General features: G+C 38.9%; 2 protein-coding genes across 2 annotated transcripts; both read right to left on the reverse strand.

Annotated features, from left to right (window-relative positions):
- Positions 1 to 536: 536 nt before the first annotated feature.
- Positions 537 to 5,828, reverse strand: LOC106931083 (uncharacterized). The gene is made up of 3 exons (XM_015009027.2): positions 5,750 to 5,828; positions 4,847 to 5,147; positions 537 to 3,928 (listed from the first exon to the last, which is right to left on the reverse strand). The coding sequence occupies exons 2-3, from the start codon at positions 5,145 to 5,147 to the stop codon at positions 2,712 to 2,714; spliced, it is 1,518 nt and encodes a 505-aa protein (XP_014864513.2). The 5' UTR covers positions 5,750 to 5,828; the 3' UTR covers positions 537 to 2,711.
- Positions 5,829 to 9,406: 3,578 nt separating this feature from the next.
- LOC106931084 (zinc-binding protein A33-like) lies at positions 9,407 to 14,546 on the reverse strand. The gene is made up of 3 exons (XM_015009028.2): positions 14,462 to 14,546; positions 11,691 to 12,004; positions 9,407 to 11,443 (listed from the first exon to the last, which is right to left on the reverse strand). The coding sequence occupies exons 2-3, from the start codon at positions 11,977 to 11,979 to the stop codon at positions 10,368 to 10,370; spliced, it is 1,365 nt and encodes a 454-aa protein (XP_014864514.2). The 5' UTR covers positions 11,980 to 12,004; positions 14,462 to 14,546; the 3' UTR covers positions 9,407 to 10,367.
- Between the last annotated feature and the right edge of the window lie 730 nt (positions 14,547 to 15,276).

Raw genomic sequence — 15,276 nt, forward strand, 5'->3', positions numbered from 1 at the left:
GCAGAAAGTGAAAGTCGTTGAGGAAACGCTGGGATGAGTGGTTCTTCAGTCATTCACTGACTGACTGATTTCTGGGATCGATTATTTCTGCTTTAATTCATCCAGAATGCTCCAAACCTCAAGAAACAGGTTTATGTTCAAAAACATCAGGAAAAGAAAGTGGTACTAAATTAATTAATGCGTCTTTGATTTTTGCAGTAATGGTTTTCTCATCAGCAGTTCCCCAGGATGGCCTCTAGGTGTCGCCAAAGGGGTTAACCAGCCTCCCTTCGAGTTGCTAGAACTGCACACAGTTAATTTATTCTTGATTTATATGAACTTTTGCATGAAAAAAGGTGAAGGCCAGAGCTACTCTCTAACCTACGTGGACCTAAAATACAAAAAATAAAAAATAAAAATTGCTCATCTATTAGCACTGAAGCAAAGCTTTGCTTCTTAAAAATGATTTTAACAGATAGACTGGGTTTCATCAAATCTGTCATACTTGCCTGTAAACTTGGAAATAAAAATTTTTAGAAAAAAAAACACAACGTTCCTGCTTTCTAAACATTGCATTTTATTTTGATTTATCTAAGTCTTGGTCAACATTTCAAGCTTTGAGGAATTTAACTGCAGCAGTAGTTGGAGCACCAAATAAGCCAGTGCAATGATTTACTCGTCTGTAAACATGACGTTGAGTCACAAACCGGAGCACATCACAAAGCTACAAACACAGCAACTACAGGTGCTGCAAGTGGAAGAAAGTCTCAAACTGGAAACAAACAAAACTCCTGTAAGACCAGGACTGAGAGAAAAACGGAAACGATGTACACAATCTGTGAAATTTAGGACAGTATGAACTGGTGCTCTCTTCAAAATAAAACATACATGGTGCAAGAATACAGATGGATTTCAATACATTAAAACATCATAGAAAAATGTATTTCAGTAATTCTGTCAAAAATAGCAAGTTATAGAGTCATTATACATATATTTTACATTTTCTTTTCTGTAACTTCAGATGAAACCAAAAGTCTTATTGGATAAAAACAAACTAGTAAAAACCGAAACAAGAACTTGAACATATTCATGGGAAGTTGAGTGGAAGAAAAACGTGCACAAACAGCAGGGATTACTGCAGCCCGTGTTGGGAAGTAAAGATTCACAAGACATATCCAGGCTACAACAGTCGCATTCCTTGTATCGACCTGCTTCACCGAGCACAGCGTCATCCTGCCTGGGCCAGAGAGAAAAAGGACCAGACGCTTCCCCAGTGGTTTAACGGCCAAATTTAAGACAAAACCTTGAATTTCATTTTGAAATGAAGGTCCCAGAATCTGTTGGAATCTGGTCGTTTGAGGTCCAGTGTGATGTTTCCGTAGTTAGGGAGGATTTTAAGAGTCTCATTGATGGAGTTGGACACGGTCATCTACCAGGACATTTTGGATCACTTCATTCTTTCTTCTACTGACGTTATGTTTAGAGATGTTGAGTTCATTCTCCAACAGGACTTGGAACCCACACCAACCCACTCAGCCAAAGGTACCAGAAGCTGGTCTAATCACCAGGTGGACCTGTGCTTGATTGTCTGACTGATATCAAAGCAACTTGGACTTCAGGGCAAATGCTGTACTGTAACGAGTGTGGACATAGTTTCAACTCGTTCACATTTTTGTATTAAAGTCCTTTTCCACCTGTTAGATGTAATGTACTTTTCTGACAAACTGAATTTGGGGTTTTCATTAAGTAAAAGCCAGAATCATCAAAGTTAACTGAATTAGATGCTTGAAATTGGATTGGATATGTAAGTCATGTACCCTGAGCTGCGGTCTTTCTGCATGTCGTTCACATGTTCTCCCTGTACATAGTTGGGTTCTCTCTGGGGACTCTGACTTCCTCCCACAATCCAATCCCCTGCCAACCAAAAACAAGTATACAGTTCTCTCTGTGGGTGTTTCACACCTGATGAGTCTTTTAGAAAATTGCAACATTTGTTACATTCCTAACTGTTCTCTTTCACATTAGAAATGGACCAAACCCTCTGAGCAACCTGTTGCCCCCTTGGCTGTGGTGGCGCTGCACCAAGAACCACTGAAGGAAACGACACCTCTGAAGAAGACGCCAAGCGCAACTCCCTTCTTCACAAAATGTAAGCAAAAATGGAGTGGCGACAGATTTCAGTGGTTGTAGTATTTCTCTTTTCTTTGGTAAAAGACCACAAGCCATTTCTCCTAGAAGTAGACGTGTGTTTGTTGTGGTTGTATTTACCCAGAGTCCTGTAGTTTGCTTTCTGCCTTTGGAGTGGTCTCTGGTCCACTTGGTGTTCACATATCCATTAGAACCATGCCAGATACTACTTCAACCAATCCAAGACCTAGCTTTGTAGGCGAACCAGAGTTTGCTTTTTTGGTCCATGTTGGATTTTGATTACGCATTCACACTGAACTGGACTTTCTGTTTTAAAGTAGGTTAACCAGAGTTGGTGTGAATGTACCCTCAGTCTACCTCAGGTCTGAGACTGTTTGGGCATTGTTGATTATCCTGTGTGTCTCTGAGATGGACTGGTGACGTTCCCAGGATTCCTTCCTCCTACCACATGTCGGTGTGCCTCTGGGCAAGGCACTTAGCCTACTGATCTGCGTATCTGCGTATAAATGTGTGAGCATTTGTGAGTGCGAATGGGTGAATGTGACTCTAGTGTAAAGCGCTTTGAGTGGTCAAAATGAAAAGCGCTATACAAGTTCACTCCATTTACCATTTACCATAATCAGAGGAGCAGAGTTTGTACCTCCAATATTAGTGCAAGGACTAAAGAAAGGCACAAGTCTCTCAGCAAAGCAGCAACCAGTAAAGGAGTAGAGAAGATCAGCAGTATCTACGTTATAAAAGGAGACCAGACCTCCATCATAATCAGCAAATACTCCCACCCTCTCTGGATTTAATCTTCGAGTTAAACGGACTATTGGTTTATCAAATGCCTTGTATTCTTCCCCGTTCCTTAGACAAATTGTCCAGAAACCACTTTCTGGTTGCAGTGTGTGTTCTCCCTTCCTTTCAATCGACTCAGTGACGACTCCTACAGTCCAGTCGGTCTTCCCCTTAACCTGGACTTCGAAGTAGAATCTTTGATGGAAGAAACTTTGTTTTCCTAAAACACTGACATGGTCACTGAATCTCTTTGGGTTGTCTGGAACATCTTTCCTCACATCTACATGATGGACCCGTTTCCCATGGTCAGATAAAACTAGTTCAGGATGTGCCGTATCTGGATCCAGAGTCACCTCAACTGCAAACTCCTTGATGCTCCTCAGTGTTGCTTTGTTTATCTTGTCAACTACAGGAGTGATAATCATCGGCGCAGAGTTTCTACCATTGCAGTTACTACTTGTATTAATATATAACAGGAGTTTCTTTTTGAAGCAGCATTTTTTGTATGAATAGATCAGATCTACTGTATCTACATTATAGAAGGAGACAAGACCCTTGTCATAATCCACAAAGATTCCCACCTTCTGAAGACGGGACTTCAGAGGGAGTATGACTGCAGGCTTTGCCAAAGCTTCATAAACCTTGTCTTTTAACCATATGGTCCAGAAGCCGTTGTCGGTGCTGAGGAAGATTTTCCCTTTCCGGTTGATGGACTCGTAGGCCACCCCAACAGACCAACTAGTCTTCCCTTCAACCTGAACCTCAATGTAGAACTTTCCTGAGGAAAATGTCTCCTTACTAACTACACTGGCACATGTGTCAAATCTCTGGGAGGTCATTGGGAGATCTTTGGTCACATTAGTGTCGTAAACTTGTTTCCCATCACTGGAGAGGACAAGATCGTGATGCGCCGTATCCGGATCCAAGGCTATGTCCACTGCAAACTCACGGAGTTTTTCCAACTCAGCTTCCTTTTCTCCAATGCCTTCTGCCACAAAACGTAGATGCCGAGGGTTGAAATCTGAAACAAAAGCAAGACATCCATGTTTACGTACATTGGGCTATACCTTAAAGTAGCTCTTCCTTTTGGACAAACAAGGCTAGTTTTTACATATCAGAATTAGTGCTGAAATATATTTTATTTAATTTTACCAATGACTCTTAAGACCTTTTGTCATGGAAGTGGAGCTATGCAACAGCTACTCAAAGGACACCCAACTGACCAGGAGAGAACTTTGGGAACTAACGTCGAACAAAATGGCCGAAACCTACACTACAAAGACTAACCATCATTCTTTACTGAAAATGTTGTAGCGAGACCTCATCGAACAAGATAAAACGCCACAGTATTTTTTGTTGAGGTGACTGCTATCTCATGAGCATTAGCCAGTTGCCATTGTTGTGACTTAACCCTCGGTCTTAGTGTGATGCTCAGGAGGATCGCGCCAGATGTCGCGGTCGGACAGTGGGAAAGCTGATCTCAAAACCTCACATAAACCCGGCACATGCTGGTTAGTGTGACCCTGCCGGACCGCGCAGAGGGTGAAAAGTCAAATTGATGCCCAACTGTTAATAAGATGCCTTAAGTAGCCTTAAATCATCTGTTTGGCAGCACTTTGGGTTTCCAGTAGGAATGATAAATGGCAACAAAGTGATAAAGACGAATAATATCTGAGCACTTCAAGTTGTTGAGAGGGCGGTGGAGACAGAAAGCTTTGGTAAAACAACTGATAGTTGGAGCCTAGGGGTTGATTGAGCTACTTCACAATCGCATGCTATTAATAGCACATAGGAAATGGTAAATGTGCTGAAGACCATGTGCTAAGGTCTGAAGAGATGAATGAAATCATACAAGAGTTTGAGGTGAAAATAAAAAGGCCATTTTTTAATACACATGGTTCCACATTCCTACTGTCAGAATTATTTCATTTTCCCTTACCTTGTTGTTCTTCACAGAATCTGTTTAACTGATCCACCAGGTTGTTCTGGCCGATCGCCTGTAAAATATTGATTGCCAGCTGCTTAGCTCCAGGGCCTTTGTATTGGCGTAGCATCAGATCAACCGTATCCCATCTTTCTGCCCCCTCCAGCTCATCTTCTTTGATGCCATTTTGACCTTTCAAGATGTTGTCCTGTTTCAAAAACCATTTAAATTGTTCAAAGTCATCCTGCTTCAAGTTCTTGAGAGTATTTAGGAGCTCCACAGAAAGATTTTCCATGCTGTCACTTTTGGGGAACATCTGGAAATATGGAGACAGAAAAATATTTAGTTAAAATAAATGTCTTTAAATGAAATCCAACAAATTTACTCCAAACAAGATTGTTCTTACTTCCTGTGCTTCCATGTTATGTACAAGGGCTAAATACACAACTCGTAGTTAAATTATCTAATTCTCATCACAGAACACCAAACTTTGAGAAAATGTGGGAAAGTTTCCATTTTGCTTTGTTGATTGAATTCATGTCTCCAAATCATTGCAACTGACTGATATATTTCTTTCACTTTGTTTTACTGCCTGACTTGCCTTCATGGAAATATTAGTTTAAAAACTCTTTGTTCTGTAAATGTTTCTGGTCATATAATCATCCCTGCCTTGTTTTAGGTGTTTCCTGTCTCAGCGACAGAACTAATGGCTTTGGATTTAAACAAAAATCTGTTTTTTAATTGTGTAAAACTGTGTTTTTAAAGAGTCTGGACCATCTCTGTTGTTTTTATGGAGAGACGTTTATCAAACAAAAAGCAAACCTAGTTCTATGCTTTGCTAAACATGTTAGTTTCTGTTCTTGTTCCAAGTATTTCTGTATTTTCTGCTGCTGAATCAGGCCTAAAAGTAAAACTCACCCATCGCAGTCCAATCCAGCTGTTTAAATACAGCTAAATGTTTCAGTACGCTAACAGTACAACGGTTTCAGTCCTGTTTCAGTCTGACTTCCTGTTGACGTTACCGCCTCTTATCAGCTCCTGTGCTTGCAGAGGAGGAGCATGCTCTTCAAACTGAAAGCAGCTTCAGCAAACGTGCAGACAGTGAAACACCCATCATCATATCTTCTCCTGTTTGGAGCTTTAAAGGAATCTAATATGCTTTCTTTTTAACAGGTTAGGATCTCTAGCCTGTTGAAGACAGATATATCCTTTCTTTAACAGGATATCTCTGTCAAAAAGATGTATTTGTTAAAGGATAGCTCTTTACACTTACTGCTGCCATTTTCATGTTGATCTGAAGGGATCACTGGCGAGTGTAGAACAGCGTCAATATTTTTTTTTTTTTATTCGAATAACAGTCTAAAAGCAGTTGAAATCAAAAGAATGACAAAAAAATGAAAATCTGGAACGGCTCAAACGTCTGTGAAACTCTGAATTCATAAAAGTATAAATACTGTTAACTCACCACAGTACGTTTCTTCATCAGTCCACAAAGCTGCATAGTTCAGTCTTGTTGAGAACAATTCAGTTTCCGTACTCGGTTTCTTTCTTGCTTTACAAGTACTTTATTTTTAATCCACAGAACTGAAAAGAAATCAAACTGCCACATTTTCAAAAATGCATTATTGTTTTTGCACACACAGAACTCACTTGCAGTTAATTAAGCAGGCCTGCAAGTTTTCGCAGTGCCGCGTGTTAATTATACACATTTAAGGTATATTGAGGTATTCAGCTGTCATATTACTACATACTGTAGATGTATTGTATCACTTTGATTTTATTTAAACATTTACACTGTGAACCTTATTTAACTTGTTAAATAACAATAATCAGTAAAAAGTTTGTCAAAATGGTAAATTAAAAAAAAAAAATCCACAAAGCAAATCTGCTTCTTGGTAACTAATGCTATGGATGTGTGATGCACCGTAAAGTGGGAGAATTTAATCATAACTTGTTGATAGTCCAGAAAATCTGTTTAAGAATATAAGCAACCATATAAATTAATAGTATTGCAATTTATTATATATGTGGTTTTTTACACTTAAATTGACCAAAATACCCTGTTAAATAAAAAAAAGTAAAAAAAAAGCAACCAAGGTTTGGACAAATTCTCACCAGGAGACCGGAAGTGAGGAGCCCCGCCCCTTCCGCTTCAGACAGTTTGGCGAAGAAGACGGCGGTCGTTAGTGATGTGAAACTGGTGAGGGCTGAAACATGTGGTGTAACAAGTTAATTTGGATCTGATTTCGTAATTTCAGATCCACAATTACGATCTGAAATTTACGAGCACAGAAAAGAGTGATTTGTTAGGATCGCAGTTAGCTACATTTTAGCTACAACGGTCGGTCATATAACGGTCGTTTTGAAGATCGCTACATGTAATAAACTCCGTTCCTCTCCCCGATCAAACATGGTACCCTGACATGCGTTGTGTTATCTGTTCAAAGGGAATTATTATTATTGGGGCGTGCCCATAGCATTACATAGGGAAGGCAATAGAATGTCTCTTTATTATTATAAATATAATTTATTATTCTTCCGTTACCGTTAATGCGGCTCGTACCGCTGCGTTTTGATTCTGAAATCGCTCTCACACCTATAAAAATTGCTGTATTGATATGAAAGTTGGTCATGAAATCGCACCGAATGCCTGCTCCGGTCAAATGTTTTCAAAATTTCTCTAGGGCTGACGGTTTTCTGTCAAGGTGCTTCAGAGCGAAATCATGTTTCAGGGTAGCAACAGCCTCTCCCATTCATTTTCAGACTTTTCTGAAAAATTTCTGAGCTCAGCGCACACCATTTTTCTCTCATCGCTGCTATTTCTGTGTGTGACCTACAGAGATGAATCACGGAAGTATCAGAGATGACAAATAGCCCTCTCATATGCTTCAAACGGTTTTTGGATCGGCCTTACGGATCCTGAACGGGAAGCAGTTGTTCGGACTGCTCTTTTCATTAAAACTGACTGGGTGTCTCATAAAGTTAGATAAAGTCTCTCACACATACACACAGCAGATTCATCACTATAGCAACAGAATACAGAGATAGGCAGAGCTGCTGATTTGGACTACAAAGACTCTGTAGTTCTAAACATGGCGGAACACTTTAACACAGAGGGCAGAGCAGGAGGTCAGAACTACAACATGGTGGAACACTCAATTATTACAGAGGAGGGCTGAGCTGGCAGTTAGAACTACTTCCTGTTTTAGGCATTAAATAGCTGGTTTAACCAAACCACTGTAGTGTAACAGTGTAACAGATTAGTGTGGCCATTTAGAATGAATCTTACTGAAAATTTCAAAAATAAAAGCCTTGACATTTTTCACATCAGGTAATTGCTCCTTTGGGCTTTATGTGACTGGTTTAAACAAACCACTGTTAAATATTGAATTAGTGTGGTCATTAAAATGATGCTTACTGAAAGTTATAAAAGTCTGCACATTCCTCTCACGTCAGTGCACCGCCATAGGAGGTGCAATAATATTTAGCTTTTTTAATGTTTTTTTCCTCAGGATAGTGAGATAGTGAGCATTAGACTTACCTAAAATAACCTATTTAATTTTCTCACTTATTTGCCATGTTTAGTATACTGAATGGAGTACCTCAATGACAGAGAACATGCTACTGATAGTCTTCATGCTAATATTAGCATTTTGGCTAATTTTACCTCATGCATTAATTTTAGCATACTGAATGGTACAGGTACAGCTTAGTAAACATGCTTTTGCCTCTCCACAGGTTATTGACTACAATTTAGCTAAGCTTGGTATTGATGATTATTTTTAGCATCAGAACGCTGGTTTCCAACCGACGGGCACACTTTGGCAGGCCCCTGTTAAATTTCTTCAGGAATTTTCTAGTTATTATTATTTTATTTAATATTATAGACGTTACTATTTCTCCCCTACTGTGTAATCAATTAAACTGTACATTCAGTTATATAGTTATTCAAAGCCCATTAGAGCTTAAAGTATATTTGTTCTTTAAAACATGTCCATGTTAAATTATTTAACATAATTAATCCTCTCATAATTATTACAACTCAAAGAAATTAGTGCCCTTGAAATCTAGCTACATTTGAGAAATGTTTTTTTATGTACATCTGTGAGCTCTAAATTAATTGGTGAATTGTTTAATTTAGCAATTTGATACTGTCACAGTTGGTGGGAGTTGATACTGCTTACTGAAGTGGATGCTATGTGGTTGTTTGATAACAACACAAGGACATGATTGTACTAAGAAATATTAATGATTTCAAGAATTTGTAATAAAGAGAAAGTTTGGGGAAGAAGACGGCGGTCGTCTTTTTTTCTTTCACTGATGCTGCTCATTGTTACAGGCTCTCCACCAAGATCAATGGGGAAGCCGAGACACATCAGAAGGAGAAAAAAAAAATCATTTCTTACAATTGTCCACTATGAGCTGAGACGTGTAACAGATGAATATGAGAATCTGCTTTTTTTTTTTTTTTTTTTAAATATAATCTCTCCAACCTTTGCCTGATCTGATCTTATCTTGCATCCATCCTGGGAAGTTTGATAGCCGTCCTTTATTACAATAGACTTTAACACAAAACAGAATGAAAACATTTTAATTTATTACTCCTTTTTTCATATCATTCGCATCAATTCATCACACTTTATGCACACTGTGAAAAGAAAAACATTGTCCAGATCCCACCTCCTATTTAATAAGATGCAGAGATTTTCATTGGGATGATCAGGATGGATGGGATTAGAAGTGAACAGATTAGAGAGACGAAAGAGATGAAATGTTAGAAAAAAGAAATGGATGAGATTGAGAAAACCCGTCTGAGGAAGACGGCAAAATAAATAACAGATACTGCCATCTGGTGACCCAAAGATTGTACTACAATAAACCTGTAACCCTTTATCAAATGTTTCACATACAAATAATGACAATAGTTAAAATAAAATTAGGTTTGTAATTTAACTATTTGCAGGCCTTACAGGCGTTAAGTTTTTAATTTAAATCCACGTCATCTGTGGGACAGATATGTGTTTGACCTAAAAAATATATATTTTCAGACTGTTTCAAAAATACACGCGTAGCAAATATTTGTAAAAATATTGTCGACAGATTTAGATCTAGAAAAAGATCTGACCCTGATATCCAAAAAGAATAAAAAAGGACTAATAATGTGATGTTATTAAATGAAACCAGTAATTATTCTCTTTCCAGATGTTTGAATGGATGCGATGTTTAGCCTCTGTTTTAACTTGTTTTTTGTTAGTGACTGAGCTAAATGAGTTCAAACTCCCACATTGACACCTGAAGCTCATCGGACAGGAAACTAAACTAAACGTTGACTTGAGTTTTATCACAGCGCAAAACAAAGTTTCAACAGGAATATTAAAACTTTGGCAGTAAAATATGGAGAAATTATGTGTAAAATGGAAAATTTCTTATTATACTGATTGATTATAGCTTAAATCACATGCGACTTTATTTTCGTAACATTATGACTTTAAACTCCGTCACAGAATCATAAACACACAGTTGAATTGCTTTATTTTCATGGAGTTGGATGGCAGCGACTTTGGCAGATGACCAGAGGTTTGGCGTTCAAGCCGCCATGATAAACGCCAGGACTGAAGAACGGATAAAGTTTCTCGGTGAAAGAGCAGTCTGAGTATTGGTGGATCAGTTCTGCAGAATCAACGTTGTAGAAAATGATGGAGCCTTCCTTGTAATCCACAAAAACACCGACTTTGTTCAATGGAGGTTTAACATCCAGGCTCAAACCGGCCGCCTTGATCGTACCTCCGCTTCGTAATCCGACGGCCCAGTGGCCGCTGCCGGGGCTTGACGAGATCGACCCCTTCCTGCCAATCGACCCGTAGACGACGCCGACGTCCCAGGCTATTTTTCCTCTCACCTCAGCCTCGAAGTAAACTCTCCCAGAGGAGAAACTCTGCATGCCCAAAACGTTGGCCGCAGTGTTGAACCGCTCCGGGTTATTGGGGAGATTCTGCTTCACGCCACCGCAGTGGACCTGCTTCCTGTCTGGAGATAAAACCAGGTTGGGATGCGCCGTGTCCGGATCCAGAGTCACATCAACCGCAAACTGCTGCATTCGGATCAGCTTGGCCTTGCTGAGGAACCTCTTCATCTCTCCATCAAGCATTTCCTTCAGCTTGTCCACGGAGGCCATGACGGTTTTGCCATAGGACGGCTGATGAACGGAGAACTCTGTGAGGTCGGAGGTTTTCACGTCCTGGAGGAACTGCAGGTTGGCTTCCGTAAGGAGAAGATGATCCAGCTCCGCCTCGCTCTTCGTCAGCTTTGAGATTTCCTCCTCCAGCTCTCTGATGAGCCGCTCTGCTTGCTTTTGGAAAGTCTTCTGCTTCTCCTCGACAGCTATGGTGAGACAGGACAGACTTTCCTCGACCGACTGGATTAAAACTCTGAAAGTCTGCTGACTCTCTGCGGTCTGTCGCTCGGCAGACTTCCTGCTCAGCTCTGCTGAGCGCTGGATCTCACAGATCTTCATCTCTCTCTCTCTTATTTTCTGCTTAATTTTGGACTTCATTTCCCTCAGTTTGGACTTCTGTCTTTCACTTTCACATTGGGAAGGAACAGCAGTCAGGCCTGAATTGGAGCACAAACAGTCAGTTTGACCACATAGATATTTCTGAGATTAAATGATGGCTTACAAACTGAAATTGTAACATTAATGTCAGAAATCTGAGAGGAAGGTAAAATTTCTTAAATTAAAGTCAGAATTTTAAGATTAAATGATGATATATAAACTTAAATTATGGGATTTAAGTCAGAAATCTGAGATTATCAGAATTTTGGGATGTTACAACAATAACTGATCAGTTTTCATATTTACCATTTTCGAACTCCCCTCTTTGTACCGGTCTTGTGTTTGACAGACTTTGTGCCAGATCATTCCTGCCGATCTTCTTTAAAAGCTCCACCGATCTCCTCACCGCCTCGGCCTCGCCGTGCTTTTGGACCATGAGGTCCACCGTGTCCGGCCGGTCCGCCTTCTCGAGCCGGTATGCCGGGATGGCTGGGAGATCATTCCCATCATTCAGAAGCAGCCACTTGAAATCTTTGAACTGGTCGCCTGTCAGGTTCTCCAGGGTCTTCCACAGATCCTCTTTAGCGGTCGCCATTGTTCTTCAGTCACCAGCTGAAAACCTGAAAACACAAAAAACACACAAAATACTAAATTACTGAAGCTTGTCTTTGATTTAACTTTTAAAAAACTATCATAATTAAACAAATGTTCACTATAAACAATGAATTTGGTTTGGTTTAATCTGACAGGACCCAAAAACCCATGAATGTGAAACATTTGGATGGATTTGGTATTAGTTTATTCTGACGTTTGGGACTAAAGTCACCTCATCTGCTCCACCTCCAGCTGCAGTGGTTCTTTCTCTCTGCTCTGAGTCAAACCAACCTGTTCCCCTCCTGGCCTGTGGGGGCGCTGCACTAATAACCACTGAAGGAAACGAAGACACTGAGGGCAACTTCCTTCCTCAGGAAATGTAAACAAAAGTGGAGTGGAGTCAGATCTTAGTGGTTCAAGGATTTCACTTTTGTCTTTGGCTAAAGGCCATGAGCCATTTCTCCCTTTTGCACTAGGCTAGCACTTTTGTTTTGATTGTATTTACCCAGAATGCCCTGCACTGTGGACCACTTCCTGATTTTTTTAGTGGACTCCTGTGCCCCAAGGGAGGATTCCCACCAACCCTTTTCAGTCCATTTGCCTAGAAGATCTGGTTCATTTTTAGGTGTGTTGAAGTGAACTCTGGTTTACTTTGAACCGGAGTTCGAATGATTCTGTTTTGAAGCGGGCCAAGTGAGCCAGAGACCGCTCCAGAAGCAGGAAGAGGACCACAGCGCAGGGCATTCTGGGTAAATACAACCGAAACAAACATGCTAGCCTAGCACTAGCAAGATAAATGTATTTTAACTAAAGACAAAAGAGAAATCCTACAACTGCTAAAATCTGACGCGAATCCATTTTGTTTCTACTTTGTGAAGAAGGAAGTTGTTCTCAGTGTCTTCAGAGGTCTTTGTGTTGTTTCCATCAGTGGTTCTTGCTGCAGCGCCTCCAGAGGCCAGGAGGGGAACAGGTTTTTCAAAGGGTTTGGTTTGTTTGACCGCAGCAGCTGAAAATAAAACTGGTCCCAAAACAAACTGAATCTACCAGATTCTCAGGTAGGAAAACCGTTGAAGACTGAAGGGTTGAAGAAGAGTTTTTATTCACGAACGATTCACTTTTTCATTTCTGAGGCTTAAGTAATTCAGTATCTCCAGTTTGTTTTATTCCATGCACTTTGTCACATCCTGATGCTGTGATAAAGCAATAAGGTGCTTTATCTCAGCATCATATTACTAATTTTATGACAACTGTGCCATAAGATTAGAATTTTATAGTTTTTATTATTTTAATTATGACTTAATGTGCTGCACTGTAAACTCCTGCTCTTGTTTGCTATGTTTCTTTCTTTGGCTGCAGGTACCACAACATATTTCACTTTACTGTGTATAACTCTGCAATCTAATCTAATCTAATCTAATCTAATCTAAACATTTACTGGGTAAGTGAACTGATCTCTGGATCTCAAGCTGCAGAAAAACTACAAAAACTCTCATGATTTATTATTACAGAGGTTTTTCATTGAAGTCAAACTGCTGGACGGGTCAATAAACCGAGGAAGCAGAGCGAAAACGAAACCGAACCTTTGGACGGGACCTGAGCGACATTCTGTCTGATTTATCCCATCAGGACGGTTTTTATCTGCACTGGAAGCAGAACTTATCATATCTGGACCAGAAATTATGCAGAAATGATACTGTTGTAATTTTGAGACCATTTTTCACCAAATAAAATATTAATGCAAGTGCACCAACTAAAAGATCAATAAACTTTCATTTTTAAAGAATATTCAAAACTGGAACTGGAAGACATTTCAAATATCCAAATGAGTAAAACGATAAATAAAATCAACAAAACAAAGTTACCCTTTTTTTTCAGAAAAGTTTGGACTTTTCTAAAAAATAAAAGTGGAAACGACCTACTGTGTATTTCTAACGTTTTCTTTTTAATAAGAGAGGCCATTACTTTCTCCTATTGGATAGGATTGTTTTTCATATGTTAGAAGATAAAATAATCATTATGAAACTGCCTTTTGTATTTATTCAGGTTGTCTTTGTTTAAAATGAAATGTGTATGAAGCATTTACCTGACAAAGAAGCAAAAGTAGAAAATAAATATGCAAACAAAGCACTCTATTTTACTAAAAACCTCTGTTACATTTTATATTTATGTCAACTCTGAAACGGATTTAAAAAAAAAAAAGTAATTTAGCAGTTTATCGTGTTAAAATTTTCACATTTCTGTTCATCCAAACCTGAAATTTTTTAATGACATTAAGTAGAAAATACGGGAAAATACGTTTCCCTTCTCATTTCTACGGCACATTTACGCGGTTTTTTTTCTTTGTGTTTTTTACAGTGGGGATTAGAGAACAAACAGCGACTGTGGTTCACCAGAAAGCAGAAGTTTGGCTAAAGCTCATCTGCAGGAATTAAGGGATTATTCCTGCAATCCAATAAAGCAGAAGAATATAAATGTTTACTTACTAAAACGGGAGTTCAGACTCGGTTCGTGTCTCATGCGCTTCCTCTTTTTCTGGCTGCTTTATGAATGACCTATAAAAGGGAGGGACATAAAAACCGGCTGGCCGTAATTCTTTAAAGCTGCCACTAGATGGCGATGAAGTCTCATTTCTACAGTAACATCTACTTAAATGAGTAACTATGGAAAAAATATACTTTTAGGAGTACTTTTACTATGTTGTACTTTTTACTTTTAATTGAGTAAAAGGTTTGACTCCACAGTGGCTCTTAAAAACTTTGTATGTAAATTTTATATGTTGAAAATAAGAAATATGTTCAAAATTGATAAATTTAATTAATATGTTCAGAATGGGGAATTGTTCAAAATAAGGAATCAGATTAGCATCTTGGAATTTGTTCAAATACGATTGTTAGAATCAGTTCAGAATCTAGAAGTGGATTAAACTCAGGAATCTGTTCAACATAAGCATACTTTGAACAGATTCCTTATTTTCAACAGATTCTTGGTCAATTTGGAATTGTTCAAACATAAATTCTTGGAATCAGTTAATCTATAATTTAGAACTATATCAGACTGAGGAATCAAAGTAAAGAATCTGTTCAAAGTAGGGAAACTGTTAAGACTCTGGGAATCTGTTCAAAATATTAAGTTTGAAATCAGTTCAGAATCTATAACGAGGTTAGACTCAGGAATCTTTCAAAGTCACAAATTTCTTTAAACAAAATGTTTTTAGTGTCTGGGAATACGTTCCGATGAAGTTAAGTAATTGTTTTTATAAAATCTATAATCTCCTGAGAGCCATAATCTGTTCAGATTA

This window comes from Poecilia mexicana, unplaced genomic scaffold (genome assembly GCF_051168715.1).
Source record: "Poecilia mexicana isolate PSO_F unplaced genomic scaffold, ASM5116871v1 scaffold_23, whole genome shotgun sequence".
In the NCBI taxonomy this organism is placed as follows: domain Eukaryota; kingdom Metazoa; phylum Chordata; class Actinopteri; order Cyprinodontiformes; family Poeciliidae; genus Poecilia; species Poecilia mexicana.